This window comes from Colossoma macropomum, unplaced genomic scaffold (assembly GCF_904425465.1).
Source record: "Colossoma macropomum unplaced genomic scaffold, Colossoma_macropomum, whole genome shotgun sequence".
In the NCBI taxonomy this organism is placed as follows: domain Eukaryota; kingdom Metazoa; phylum Chordata; class Actinopteri; order Characiformes; family Serrasalmidae; genus Colossoma; species Colossoma macropomum.
This window is the reverse complement of record NW_023494788.1, coordinates 28,991,482-29,006,988: the sequence shown is the minus strand read 5'-3', so window position 1 is coordinate 29,006,988 and position 15,507 is coordinate 28,991,482. Positions and strand designations below refer to the sequence as shown.

At 39.2% G+C, this 15,507-nt stretch overlaps 1 protein-coding gene across 2 annotated transcripts in view; it reads right to left on the bottom strand.

Moving 5' to 3' along the window:
- Positions 1 to 88: 88 nt before the first annotated feature.
- Positions 89 to 15,507, bottom strand: part of inppl1b (inositol polyphosphate phosphatase-like 1b) — a 35,671-nt gene continuing 20,252 nt past the window's right edge. For both annotated transcript variants that reach the window (XM_036569086.1, XM_036569084.1), the window contains exons 15-28: positions 15,304 to 15,400; positions 14,493 to 14,631; positions 14,177 to 14,276; positions 13,968 to 14,056; positions 12,777 to 12,858; positions 12,160 to 12,246; positions 11,685 to 11,798; positions 11,470 to 11,558; positions 8,886 to 8,973; positions 8,614 to 8,769; positions 8,203 to 8,284; positions 7,241 to 8,039; positions 6,891 to 7,006; positions 89 to 1,337 (exon numbers count right to left, since the gene is read on the bottom strand). In XM_036569086.1, coding sequence (XP_036424979.1) covers positions 1,244 to 1,337; positions 6,891 to 7,006; positions 7,241 to 8,039; positions 8,203 to 8,284; positions 8,614 to 8,769; positions 8,886 to 8,973; positions 11,470 to 11,558; positions 11,685 to 11,798; positions 12,160 to 12,246; positions 12,777 to 12,858; positions 13,968 to 14,056; positions 14,177 to 14,276; positions 14,493 to 14,631; positions 15,304 to 15,400 — 2,132 coding nt within the window. In that variant the 3' untranslated portion in view covers positions 89 to 1,243. The remainder of the gene's footprint in view (positions 1,338 to 6,890; positions 7,007 to 7,240; positions 8,040 to 8,202; positions 8,285 to 8,613; positions 8,770 to 8,885; positions 8,974 to 11,469; positions 11,559 to 11,684; positions 11,799 to 12,159; positions 12,247 to 12,776; positions 12,859 to 13,967; positions 14,057 to 14,176; positions 14,277 to 14,492; positions 14,632 to 15,303; positions 15,401 to 15,507) is intronic.

Sequence of the window (15,507 nt, the reverse complement as noted above, 5' to 3'; positions counted from 1 at the left end):
TTTATAGTTTTATATGAAGACAAAGCAAACAGGATAGCACTTTACAATCTGATATTTAATCCCCCATATAACATATAATTTCAGATACACCCTCTATCTGCTGGAAAATATGTACAGTGCTCACTTTATTATGCATTTTTACAAGTACTGCAATACTATATTCATATCTGTTTGGAAATGGGTGAAACGGACATAATTTTGTTTGTTCACCGGTTACTCATGCTTTAATGAACTCTCCTTTTAAAGCTCTTAGTGAAGGAGTCATTTGCTTGACCGCATTTATATTGTTTCACTAGCATGAAGATGAAACACCAACAAGTGCAAACATAGCATCCTTATTGAAGAGGTGCCACAGATTTACAGTCAATTCACGCAATAGCTTTAATCAAAGATAAAGAATGGGGCCTGCATGACGGAGGATGTCATTTGGAACCCAGTGAATTTGTGTGGCAGTAAACATAGTAAAACCAGGGAGGAGAATTAGAGTTATGTTATAGTTCCTGTACAAATATGACATGCAGCCTCTGTGGTACATGTAAATTGTCCATGAACATATGGCCAGGTTATTCCATGCGCTGAGAGCACAAGTGTGCCATTTCTCACGGAGTAAACATGTTCCTGTTTCATAAAGACAAGTTCCTCATGTATCTCATGTGAGATGGGGCAATCTGGTCTGGTCTGACCAAACAGCAGTACTATTACAACCATTACTAAGGGGTTCTTAGAGACAAGATGTGGAGAAAGTGATATTTACAAGGATAGAGTTAATTTTCTTTTTTTATAGTACCACTCAAAAAATTGGACCCACCTGATTGTGCTCAAATACTAGAAATGCCTGTTTATGAATCTATTTCCATAACAACAAAAAAACACTTTTAATGCCACCCAAACAAGTAGATTTCAGTAACCAAGTAGTTTTCAGTACATTGTCAACAAATGTAGAGCTTCTTCAGTCCTGTTGGAAAAAACAAACCTAGTGGCTTCTCATGAAGCTACTTGAGAGAATGCCAAGAGTGTGCAAAACTGCCTCTAGACATAGGGAGGATACGTTTAAATAGAAGATAGTTTTGATTTAACATTTTCTTGATCACTACATATATTCACATGTGTTATTTCATAGTTTTGATGCCTTCACTACTGTTCTAATAACAATCCCTTATTAGCATCTATGTCCAAACCTTTGACTGCTATTGTATGTAAAATCTCTGTTATATCTGAAAACTGTGCTGATCAGTCCATGTGCTCAGTCCCAGATCTTGGGTAAATTCTCCAGGATTTTCCTGCGGTGAGATGGGTTTGTTACTCCAGAAGCACGCAGATCCTCCTCTGTGATGCCACTGTAGAAAAGCCACAGCTTAGTTACATCAGCACATCTGCACAGTTAGACAGAGATGTAATTCCACACTAAAATAAAATTTCAGTAATGAAAGCCCATTGACCTGATGCTCCATGTTATTCACACTGCAGTCCAGTGTCATGAACATGGATTATGCTTAATCTTGGACTAAACTGCAATGCCAATCATGTTTTACCTTTTAAAAATCCATTTACTCTAGACTTAGGCTTTATCTGGGCATAGAAAAACTGGCCCTAAATAAGTGGTTTTCAGCTCCACTTCATATCATCATCACTGTTTCAAGAACAGTGAGGGAAAACAGGTATTCAGAGATCTGTGTTTTTATTATATAATATACTTCCAGAGCATATATCCACTTAAACCTTAATTATAAATATGAATGAAAAAGTACACTTACACACACATAGATATATATATATATACCTTAGTAAATATATTTCTAAAGGTGCTATTGACATGAAATTCTCACCAGATGTCGGTAACAAACCATCCGTTCCATACATGCAAAGAAATCATACCATAGATGTCCATAAATTAAGTTATGTGTAATAATGAGAAATGACACAGGGAAAAAGTATTGAACACGCTTACTGAAAACTATTTAATACTTCGTACAAAAGCCTTTGTTGGTGATGACAGCTTCAAGGCGCCTCCTGTATGGAGAAACTAGTCACATGCATTGCTCAGGTGTGATTTTGGCCCATTCTTCCACACAAACACTCTTCAAATCCTCAAGATTCCGTGGGCTCCTTCTATGAACACTGAGCTGTAGTTCCTTCCATAGGTTTTCAAATGGATTCAGGTCAGGTGATTGGCTGGGCCATTCTAGCAGCTTTATTTTCTTTCTCTGAAACCAATTGAGAGTTTCCTTGGCTGTGTGTTTGGGATCATTGTCTTGCTGAAATGTCCACCCTCTTTTCATCTTCATCATCCTGGTAGATGGCAGCAGATTTTTTATCAAGAATGTCTCGGTACATTTGTCCATTCATCCTTCCTTCATTTATATGAAGCGTGCCAGTGCCGTACGCTGGAAAAACAGCCCCGCACCATGATGTTCCCACCTCCAAACTTCACTGTTGGTATTGTGTTTTTGGGGTGATATGCAGTGCCTTTTGACCAAACATGGTGTGTATTATGGCATCCAAAGAGTTCAATTTTGGTCTCATCTGACCAGACTATATTCTCCCAGTATTTTACAGGCTTGTCTAAATGTTCTTGAGCAAACTTTAAATGCGCTTCAACATGCTTTTTCTTCAGCAATGGAGTCTTGCGTGGTGAGCATGCATACAGGCCATGGCGGTTGAATGCATTACTTATTGTTTTCTTTGAAACAATTGTACCTGCTGATTCCAGGTCTTTCTGTAGCTCTCCACAAGTGGTTCTTGGCTCTTGGACAACTCTTCTGATAATTCTTTTCACTCCTCTGTCTGAAATCTTGCGGGGAGCACCTGGTCGTGGCCAGTTTATGGTGAAATTAAGTTCTTTCCACTTCCGGATTATGGCCCCAACAGTGCTCACTTGAACCTTTAGTAGTTTAGAAATTCTTCTGTAACCAATGCCATCAGTATGTTTTGCAACAATAAGGTTGCGAAGGTCTTGAGAGAGCTCACTGGTTCTACCTATCATGAGATGTTTCTTGTGTGGCACCTTGGTAATGAGACACCTTTTTATAGGCCATCAGTTGAACCAGCTGATATTAATTTGCACTAAGTGGCAGGATTGCTTTCTAATTACTGATAGATTTCAGCTGGTGTCATGACTTTCCATGGCTTTTTGCAACTCTCTTTCTTTATGTGTTTAATACTTTTTCCCTGTGTCATTTCTCATTATTACACATAACTTAATTTATGGACATCTATGGTTAGATTTCTTTGCATGTCTGGATTGGATGGGTTGTTACTGACATCTGGTGAGAATTTCATGCCAATAGCACCTTTAGAAATATATTAACTTAGAAAATTGGTGACATGTTCAATACTTACTTCACCCGCTGTATATATGCAAATCGCACCTGGTGACCTGGAGTCACTCTAAAAGATGCTGACATTGGTTTGAAAGATTTCTCAGCAACAACATTATTAGGCAATAAATGGAAAAAAGCTACAGAGCCATAGAAAACATAGCAAAGTCCCTGAACATACAGCCAAAATAACTCAAGGCTTTTTTGTGTGGCCTAGCCAATATCCTGACTGGAATTGAAAATTTATGGAGGATTTTGAAACTAGGAGTCCATCAGAGGTATTCTCGTAACTTTGGGAAATTGAAGGTGATTTGCCAAGAGGTTTTAATTTGTGGTGTCTCAATACTTTTTACCCTATTAACTTTTTTTTTTAATGATCTTTATTTTATTTTTATTGTTCATATTTATGAATACAAGTCAAAAATCATTATGGGGAACATTTACTAAGAGAGGTGCTAATTGCCGAGAGTCTGCCAACACTTCGCACCTTTTGAGGTGGCCAGTTCAGCAGGTTATCTACTAAAACAGTTCCATGTCAATGCAACTTGGTAAATTAACACATGACCAAGGCAATATAAGCATGTTTGGCTAATACTTTTTTATATTAAAGCCAGTTTCCACCAGAGGAAAAAAGTTTTTCCAGCATTCTTTGTTTCAGGGTCAGATTTTGATGCATGAGGAATTATTTTGAGAAAATGAGACATTAAGTTAAGGAGATTTTAATTTCTGTTCATTTTTCAGCTAGAGGGGTGACCTGAAATTGAGTTCTGTACCTAGTGCCTTTGGGAACCATGCCATATTGTAAAAACCCTAATTATTTCATTGAGACTACATGATTTGAGGACTGTATGACAATATTTGAGCATAACCTCTTGGCTATGTGCAGTACATCAAAGAATGGCTGTGACATTCTACACAGTGCCTACATTAACCACAGCGCATAGAAGCCTATAAAAAATGCAGACATTGCAGAGCCAATAATTTTAATATACTATTAATATTAATAAATAATTATTTTGTCAAAACCTGCTTTGTTAGTGTTGTAAACCATTCCCAAAATATTAAGAAAAAGTTGTTCAAAACATTGTTTTTCTAAAACTATCTGGTATTCATTTTAATTTCTTTTATTAAATTAAGAATAATGTGGTACTTCATTGTGCTCTTTCTCTTTGAAAGATATCTTTGATGAGGGCAAAAACACTTTAATTCAGCTTTTGTATAGTGTGTTTTAACCCTTAATCTTCTCATCAGTGAAGAAGGAGTCATTTTCTGGCTGTTGATTCTACATTCAAATGAGAAGACTCTCACTGACCAACTGTCATTGAGCTGCTGTGTATAGTGCAAAAAAGGCTGCAATGGACCCTAGCATTGTGAGCCTGTATAGCGCCATGTAGCAGAGCAGTGCTATAGAATGTATAAACCAGTTGTAACAATCACATTGACTTCTCATAAGTTGGCTGTGTCATGCAGTTCAAGGTCATTTTACACTCTACTTGTTTATCTTTAATGAAAATGAACATTAGCTGAGGTAACAGACCATTTGCATAGTTTATCTAAAAGACTGACTGCGTATCTCTATGTAAATTAAAAGCCTCATGGGATCTGTTGTGGCTTTATTTAGTCTCAATATGGCTTCAATTTAATGTAATGGTAAAATGCTGAGTGGAGCGCTGAGAAATTGAACAGTACTCTGAGTGGAGTGTCTGCGCTAGAGCACACCATGAGGTTTCAAATTTTAGGATGATACAGGCCAGTAGCTTCAGGTAATGTTCACATCAAACATCAGCATGGTTAAAATTGTGATCTCAGTGATTTTGACTGTGGCATGATTGTTCATGCCAGACAGGCTGGTTTGAGTATTTCTATAACTGCTGATCTCCTGACATTTTCATGCATAACAGTCTCTACACTTTACTCAGAATGGTGCAATAAAGAAAAAAACAGTCAGTGGCAGTTTCGCAGATGGAAATGCTTTGTTGATGAGAGAGATCAACGGAGAATGACCAGACTGGTTCAAGCTGACAGAAAGGCTATGGTAACTCAGATAACTACTCTGTCAAATTGTGGTGAGCAGAAAAGCATCTCAAAATACATAACACGTTGAACCTTCAGGCAGATGGGCTACAACAGCAGAAGACCATGTCAGCATCCATTTCTGTCAGCCAACAACAGAAAGCTGAGGCTGCAGTTGGCCCAGGCTTACAAAAACAGGAGACTGGAAAAACATAGCCTAGTCTAATGAACCACAATTTCTGCTGAGGCACACAGATAGTAGGGTCAGAATTTGGCACCAACAGCATGAATCCATAGACCCATCCTACCTTGTGTCAACAGTCCAGGCTGGTGGAGGTGGTGTAATTGTGTGCAGAATGTTTTCTTGGCACACTTTGGGCCCGTTAATACCAATCAATCATTGCTTGAATGCCACACCAGGATAATGAACCATGTCGCAAAGCAAAAATCTTAGACTGGTTTCATTAACATGAACATAGGTTCAGTCACTGGATTTAAATCCAAAATAACACCTTTTGAATGTGTCAGAATGGGAGATTAGCAGCATGAAAGTATACTTGAAAAATCTGCTGGAACTGCATGATGCAATCAAGCCAACATGGACCAGAATCTCAAAGGAATGTATCTTGTGGAATCCATGCCACAAATAACTGAGGTTGTTTTGAGAGCAAAGGGACGCCCTCCCCAGTGTTAGTTTAGTGTAACAATAGTTTAGTGTTCCTATACAATCTAGAGCTTGAAAACATGACTCACTGGAAACTAGGCATCCAAAGAAGTCATATTTATTATTGTTGTGGGTTGATGGGTATGGTTATTCTAATGGAGGAGGAGGCACAACTCTGGTGTGACATATAAATAAGAGGAAAATCTCAACTGAATCATATGCCTTTTTTAAAATGAAAATATGGCAAAAGAGCAGAGACTTCATGTTTCACGATTTCTCACATGAAATATACAGTGACAAGTAAAGCATAAGTGAGCTGGCAGGGAATATGCAGGTTTGTTTACTTGGTCTCCTTTAAATAGTGCAGTCACTATTTACTTGGTCTCGGTAAAACTGATAAATTAGTATATTTCTTGGTCAGAGTAGGTGCTTCATTATAATAATCTCTTCTGAGTATTTTCCGTTTTGAAAGGGAAAGTCCTATAAATACATATGCAATTAGGCAAAAGAGAGCAGTGACCCCGGTGGTCTTTGTATAGGTGCTAAAGCACCATTGTGCCTGCTTAGTAAATCACGACAGCCACTTTTTAACGGCAAAAATTTACAACTGTGCAAAATGTTTGTAAATCTGCCCCTATATGTGTGAATGTGAAGTGCATATTAGTACTGAAAGTACACTAAATTACAAAACCAAAAGTCTGTATACTTATTTCCCCTCACGGTATATCCTGTCCCAACACACCTGAAACAGTTCATTAAGGGCTTGATAATCGTCTTAGCTGAATCAGGTGTGCTGGGTCACTGTGTAAGGCCTTGAATCAGACATGTGTAAAGACTCTTTTCTATATTTTCAAGGAAATCCAGTGTAAATGTTCTCTTCAGTGTAGTTTCCTCACCTGAAGTAATCCAGGTCATCCCAGCCATTGAGACTAAGACCCTGAGCGTAGCGCTGCAGCCCCAAAGTACTAAGTAGTTCCCGCACTGTCTCTGGAGCTCCATGCAAAACTGACACCTGTGCACACCAACACAAATCATGTTATTGCCCACATAAACCAACACATAAGCAGTATAGCAACACTACAATCTTAAATAAAGTTACATTCATATATAACATGAACATTTATGGTGTAAATAGCAAACTATGTAGCTAATAACAAACTACAACACTCTGTGAATATATATCTAATACGTAACTACAACACTATGGACTCCAGTTTTATACAGTTGAAGGTTTCTCTCAATTCACCTCTTTCTCCCAGCAATAACTGGCCTCTGAGGCTAAGGCATAATCATAGCCATAATGCCTCGGCTGGATGGACCTGTTACTCGAGGGGTACTTCTTTTCTACTGGCATGAAGTCCACCTCGCTCAATGATTTGGCGATCTGTAGAGCAGTGAGTGAATTATCTCCTGAAGCTGCAGGTGGATGTTCCACCACCCAGGGAACAGAGGCCTCGCAATGGGGAACCCTGGTGGACTTGACTGGGTAGAGCTTCGGTCCGTTGCGCACTGGCCGCTCTTGGTGCGACCTGGGATAGTCCTTCTTTACCATCTCCTTGTGTGGTCTTTGCACATCCCGTGCAAAGACTGAATGATTAATGTATGCATTCCCTACTTTTTTGACAGGTAATACGGACTCCTGAATTACGCAAGCTCTTTGAATTTGTGACTGAAAAGGAGGATTTGAAGAAGTGCTGTTGTTTTGGTTTTGGGAAGGGTTTGATAGGTCCGGTCCAGGGAAGAGCTGATAGGAAGAAGTAGGTTGAGGAGTCAGTTGGGCTGGCCGGTCACAAGGTGGTGTATAAGGTGGCAGAGAGCCAGGAATCTCTATTTCGGTGAAGTCAGACCTGTGGGCAGCTCTCCGGTCATGGCTTTGCGCCCCTGTGACTTTGGGAAGCTGAATTGCTGAGTCTCTGGCCCATATGCTCGATTCCTTGAGTAAGGGGTCCTCCTCTACTTTTCGCAATATGGGAACACCCTCAAAGATGAAGTAGGCTGGGTTAGTGTAGCTGCTGGGAGCCGCAGAGCGAGAAGTTGATGGGCCTCTGAAATAGAGACAGAAAACAGAACTGTTAAAAGTCAAAGGTCAGTAAAAGGAGAGGTAATGATTTAAAAGACCATGTGAATGCCCAGAACACCCAAACTCATACATAAAGAACTTAAGACAAACGGTTTCACTTCTCATCAACTGAAAAGCAAGTTACTCACTGACGGGGGGCTGCACGGATAGGTGGAGGAGACCAAGGGCCCCTAACTGATCCCTTATCATCCTTCTCAGTGCAAAACCACTCTGTAACAGACAATGAAATACCCAGTTCATCCCAAGTGGTCTTATAAATAATTAAGCTGTCTCGGGTAAAAGCCTGGGACATACAGAGAGAGTGGCACACTCACGCTTAGCGTTCTGAAGGCCTCAGGATGCATCTGGACAAGGTCTGTCAGCAGGGAGCCAAAAAAGGAAGCCATAACAGATAAAAGAGAAAGCAGAGCAGGAACGACAGAGGAACCAAAAGAGGAAGAGCCATGGAGGGTGTATAGTGAGCAGGTCGAATATAAGGAAGTGATAGAGGGCTGAAAAAAAAAAAAGCGAAGAGCCGAAAAGACAAGAAGCTGACTCACCATAAATCCTCTCCCGGGTCCGGTGCCTGTTCGGTGGTACATAGACCTTAATTTGACCTCGGATGGAGCCCATTGCTTCACCTCTGTGGGTCAGGCACGTCTCAAATGACTCTGAGGAGCTGGTTATTATTGACTGCACAGCCACACAGCATTCACCTTAAACAAGTAAAATGCCACAAATTTCCTATTACTGTAAACCACAAGATCACTTCACAACTACACTTCCAATTAAGCTGGTCACAAAACTAAAAGAGAAAGAGTTAAAAACACACCATATGACTCAAAGCCATCACATGACTTCACAGAGAGTAGCAAGTATTGGTCCCGAAGAAACTCCATATCTGAAACAAGGGGATGAAGCTGGAGAAAAAGAAAAAGAGAGCAAGAAAGAGAAAGAGAGAAACAGAAATATTTCTCCTAAGTGCTATACAGGCTTTGTCTATATTGTCTTATCAATGTTGTGGTCATACCAAAACACTGCAATTCTGTTTTTTTTTTATATCATTGAAAATGCCAGCTGCCACTTACATTCTGTAAACATCTCATGATCAACAGGACCAACAGAAAAAAAATCCAATATTCCAAAATTACTTGAAATAGAATCTCATTACACTTGTATTCCTGTGCTTTAGGAATGTAAGTTAAAAGTACTTTTCTTTTTCTTATAAAGCTATAATTTCTTTACAACAGCAATGTTATTCAATAGTAGAGCCACCCTTCATTTATTTAATTTCTAGTCAAAGAGACTATTAAATACAAGTTAATTATTTGTCATTATCAGGAAAAAAATGAGAAACCATATTTTGAACAGAAAATTACACAGAAGTTGTAACAACTAAATACATCAAAATTTTCATCATTTAGTGGGTCTACCTAATGCATATATTACAGCTTCCATTGTTTCTGGGAGAAATTTCAGTCTTAGAGGTTGGTTGCATTTTCTGCTTCTCATGATCCAAGTAATCCCAAACCTATTACATATCCAATATTGTTGAGGTCTGGGCTCTGAGGTAGAATACAAGCAATTTCTTTGTTTGATGTGCAAAATTTCTTTTTCATCTTTAGGAATGCCATTTTCTTTGTGTCTTTTAAAAATTACAGTTTTGGAAATTCATGTTTTTTCACTTCGATTCCCTTTCTTACACAAGTGGACCATATGTCTAATCTTCCAAGAAATATTTCCTGAAAAATAAATAACTTGCATAATAGCTGTTTTGACTGGAAATTAAATAAATGAGGGGTGGTCTCTGACTTTTGTTCAGTACTGTATATCCCCAACAAAGCTATATACAAAATGTTATACATATAGCCAATTTCCTATTTGCTGTATACTTAACACGCTACACAGTGGCATGAAGAAGTTTTTGCTCCCCTCCTTATTTCTTCTATTTTTGTTACATTTACTTGTTCAGATTTTTAAACAAAACTTATATAACACAAAGACAACCTTAAACAAAATTAGTTTTTAAATGATCATTTAATTTATTTGAAGGAAACAAGTTACTCAACACCATACTGATCTCAGGCTTGCATGCAGCTGCTTGGCCATGGAAACCTGTTTCATGAAGCTCCCGATGCACAATTCTTATGCTGACGTTGCTTCTAGAGACAGTTTGAAACGCTGTAGTGAGTGAAAAGATAGCAGATCTTTGCGTGCTACACACTTCAGCACTTGGTCGTCCTGCTCTGTGAGTTTGTGAGTTCTACCACTTCAAGGCTTAGCTGTTGTTGCACCTAGATGCCTTCATTTCACAACAGCAGCATGTTTAAAGTCACTGAGCACTGAGTATAATCCATTTACTGCTAATGTTTGTCTAGGGAGATTTCATGACTATGTGCTTGATTTTATACACCTGTTAGCAGTAAATGTGGCTAAAACACCTGCATTCAAAAATTAGCAGGGGTGGGGTGTCCCCATACTTTTGGCCACATAATGTAAATCAGTCTGGAAAGGTTTATAAAGCCATTTTTAAGGCTCTGGGACTCCAGTGAACCATAGCGAGAGCCATCTCCAAGAGGAGAAAACTTGGAACATGTCTACCACAATTCCTCTAAGAGCTCAGCAACATTCGGGAAGTCACAAAAGACCCCAGATGAACATCTAAAGGACTGCAGGCATTGCTCGCCTCAAGTAAGGTCAGCGTTCATTATTCCACCATTAGAAAGACATTGGGCAAAAATGGTATCCATAAAGGCTTGCGTCACATTTGCCAAAAAACAGTTTCATGACCTCAAGCCTTTTGGAAAAATGTTTGGAATAATAAGCCAAAAGTGGACCTTGTTGGAAAACAGGGGTCCTGTTACATCTGGCGTAAAGCACAGCATTCCACAAGAAGAACATCACACCAACGGTCAAACATACAGTGGTAGTGTGATGGTGTGAGGATGCTTTGCTGGTTCATGGCCAGGTAACATGTCATAACTGACAGTAAATGTGGCTGAATTTAACCAATTCTGCAAAGAAGAGTGGGCCATAATTCCTCCACAGTGATGTGATGTGACTGACCTCCAGTTATAGGAAGAGTTTGGTTGCAGTTGTTGCTGCTTTAAGTGGCACAACTAGTTATTAAGTTTAGGGGGCAATTACTTTTTCACAGGGGTGATATCATTTAAAACACCTTTTAATAAATGAAATTATCATTAAAAAACTCTTGTTTTCCTTATGTTCTCACTTTCTTGTACTACATTTTGTTTGAGGATCTGAAACCATTTAGTATGACAAATATGCAAAAATAGTGGAAATCAAATAACTAGGGGGGAGTGATTTTACACAGCATTACATTTAGACACCATGTTTTTAGCGATTTGCTTAATAAACAGAAAAGTGAAAAGCCTGACTGTGGTGTGTATCTGAACCTTAGGAAGCTGTTTGGAAGACCAGCCCAGTTTGAGGAACCCTGGCACCTCACAGCTCTGCGAGTCATTCTCCGTGGACCGACGTGGCTCTGTACAGGAAGAGGGCAAAAAGAAAACAAGGAACTCCCACATGTATCTTATGACCCATTGACATTTTAACAAAAGCCAGACTACCATGCCTCTTACGCTAAAGGAAAACGATGAATAAAAGACACCTTCTAGACAGCGAGAGTGGAACTCGATGAAGAACTTGGCCTTGCTAGCAGTCTTCACTATGGCCTCAACTGTTTCCAGTTCAATCCAAGCCCGGTCTGATGAAGAGTTTGAATCTACCACCACAAGACAGACAGATTCATCTGGTCAAGAGAGTAGTAAAACCACCACAAATGTTGTCAAGACAACTTTTCTGACCTATAGTATGTTGCAGAACTTATTCAGCGTAACTTAAATGTCTAAACTAATCTGTAAAATACTTATTAATTTGATACAGTGCTAAACGGTTCAGAAAACAGAAGCAATGACGATGTTCTCAGCATCAATGACAAATTAAAGAGAACCAAATTGCTGCAAAGAATATATCCTTTTTAGAAGTGCATGATCAGCAGCCTTATTGCAAAATGAGGAACGGGGCTATAAGAGTGTTCACGAGATTCAGTCTAAAGGACAACCTGACAGTGTAAGTTCACGAACCTTGCCTGGGAAACTGTGCAGTCAACCCGACTTGAAATGTAGCAAAAACAGGAGAGTGATCACTGGTGAAGATGTCATCGGTGCAACCTAAGAAAAATGAGTGAACTTGAATTGAGTTCACATTCCTGTATCAGAGTATACAACTCAAGTTGTTCTTGTACTATGGGTGACTTTGCTGAGGAGAACAAATTGCATAGACTCACTCAGTTTTAGAACCATAACATACACAGGATATGACTCTGACGTTGGACCACAGACCTGTATTGTGGCCTCTACAAACATCCTAAGATCATTGCCACTGGAATAACAGTCCAGTGTTTGATTTTTTTCTTTTTAAGTGTAAACACTAGCCAACCGACAAATTAACTGTCTGGTTGCCATCCTACAAGCATTTCTGCTATTTCTAAGAAGTTGATAGCTTGAGTTGGAGGCACAGATCAAATAAAGTACTCAAAACATACATAATACTAGCAGATCTTAGATGCTGTAGAGCAAAACTTTTTATAAAAAGTCAAATGGCTTGGTGTCTTAACCAACAAACTTTCCAATAAAAAGCTTAACACATTTTGACAAGAATCTTCAGCACTGTGGCACAGAGATAGTGTTGTTTAACATACCATATGAAGTACAAGTAATATAAGTTTCTGGGTAGGATTTCCACAAAACACGGTCACACCACGAAGGCCCATTCACTCGCACCTGAGGACAGACAGGAGAGCTTGAATCAAGTGTATGGTTGAGTGCATTAGGCTCTAAGATGCTGTACTATGAGAAATTCTCATTCCATTCACTGACAACGCATCTGCTGGAAACATCAGACTGCTGCATTCTTGTTACCTTAAAGAGCACGACATCTGCTCCCCTCATTTAAGGATCAGGAGCACATAGGCATTGCTCAACCCAATTTTAGAAGACATGACAGTTGAACTAACAAGGCTGGCTTACCCCTGAATTAAACAAGTTCCTATTTTTGAGTTTTAGTCACTGAACATCAGTACTATTAATGGTTCAAGGCCAGCAGATAAAGACAATTACTCAACACCATTCATATGATCTTCCACACTGTTTCTTAATGTCTGGCTACAATGTAGGTGGCTTATGAAGAAAACATATGCCATTACTAGAGCCATGAAAAGCTGTATATGCACATCCATCAGTCACCAATGTGCATTCAAAATAGAAAGCATACAGTACTGTGCAAAAGTGTGAAACCACCCTTCAGGAGATGTTTCTGAAAATATTTGATGAGATGATCCACCCACATAAGAAAGGGGATAATCAAAGTAAAATAAGTGAAAAAATGGTGTTTAAAAATTAACAAACAATACAGAGAAAATGGGACTCAATAAATTACAGCTGTGCGCTCCCAACAAGCTGTGATAAAGGGAAAGGGTGGACACTGTAAATACTAATAAAAGCTTAGTTATTTTATATTATACCTAGTTGTTAATGTTTCTGTGTAATACTCCCTTGGATATATGCTTTCTGTTTTTTTCGCTGATGCTAAAAAATTAAGAACTTGAAACAAAAGGGTGGTCTCTGACCTTTGCACTGTACTGTGTAAACAAAGTCACGCTAGTAAGAGGAGCAAGCTGAAACCTTTTATCCTGCAGCAAATGAGGTCATAACTGAAGTCATCCACGCTATTCATTCTATTCAATTTGGGTCAGAAAGGTCCTATAAACTATGTACCATATATACAAGGTCATAATTCAATCTCTGTCTGTTTTGAATTTAGGTGTAAAATTATAAGTAAAACAACCCTAACGAGACTGAGAGAATAAGGGTGACTGAAATGAAAGTTTTACCCCACTGGTCTTGTATTTCTGCCATAGGTAGCAGTCTCTGGAGCCACGCTCATACCGGTAGGTGGGTGGAAATGTGATCTTCTCTTCCTCTGATTAGTGAGAAAGACAGAATACCAACAGAATACATTAAGCATAAACAAAAGCATGACTGTATATATGCACATTGTATACTGATTTTAGTGTAAAGAGAGAGACAAGGAGATCCATACTGAAGCTAAAGAAGGCCTTTCTTTTATGGCGCTCTCGGGTCAGCTGGTCTGCACACATCAGCTCATCAAACTCACGCTTTGAGACATGTTTTAGAATTTCCTGTATAAAAAAGAGTGAGTCAAAAGGAAGAGACCTTGATCTCAGAAACTGAGAAGAAAACATCTGACAGACCAACAGTAGGTCTGTTCTGAAGCTCAAAAGAGACATTGTAGTGATATAGACATAAAGAATTCGATTAAACTGGTATGCATAGAGTTTAACAGTATAAGGAATCAAATGGAATGCAAATAGCTTTGAACAGAAAGCGTGTGTGACCTGAACGTCAAGGTCCAGGCGGTAGTTGAGGTCACCACACCAGAAGAGATGTGTGAAGCGTAGGCTGATGTCAAAAGCACCAAGTTGCCGGTCCCCTAAAGACAAGAGTCTGAGGATATCTTGGAAGTTCTGGTTCCTCCTGGAACATAATAAAGAAAGAAATCAGAAAGTGTTCCAAAAACACCCAGGCTGTAGTACTGCTGTTCAAATAAATTCTCAAAAGACACAAATTTTATACCACAAGGGTTCAAACTACAGTCGTGGAGGGCTGCTTTACTACACCAGGTTCAACGTTAATAATTATAAGGACATAATAAAGTAGCATTTGGGTATTATATCAACCTCTGTGTACCTGGGAGTTTGCATTTGATTTTATGTTTTATTTTATGCTTTATGTATTTCTCACATTTGTCACTGTCATTTACGGTTGACACAGTCAAGCACTGTTAAATTCAACTTCAGAGTTAACTTTAATGTTAAAATCTGGTCGATGGCTTGTGTAGAGCTGCACTGTCTTTTCTCTCCACTTTATAACAATTGCATCATCACCACTATTTTTAGATGGAAGAAAATAAATAGACAGAGCATTTAGTATAACATCAATGTGTACATTAATTATATGCTGCTTAAAACTTCAGAACCCCCAACTTAAAACTCCTTCCTGCAGCTCTGCCTCCAAGACTAGAGTTTGAGAGTCTAGCACATTAGTGCGCAGTCAAGGATTGTTGAATAAACAGGAAAGGAGAGTTAAAATGGCACCGGATGCTGTCTGATATGAAACTAGTGCATGGATGTGGGTGTGGGTGAATACCGGAGTGCTTTCTCACTGCCGGAGGTCAGGTGGCAGTTCACGAAGCCCATGGACGTGCCCATAAAGAGGAAGGAGATGCCCACAGCCCCTTTGTTTCCTGCAATAATTCAGACAAAAACTGTACTGCTTCTATGAACGTCAGTTTAATGGACTGTTTCTTCTCACTTGGCATTTTTGGCTGCCTGCCATGAGGGGCTGAGGAGG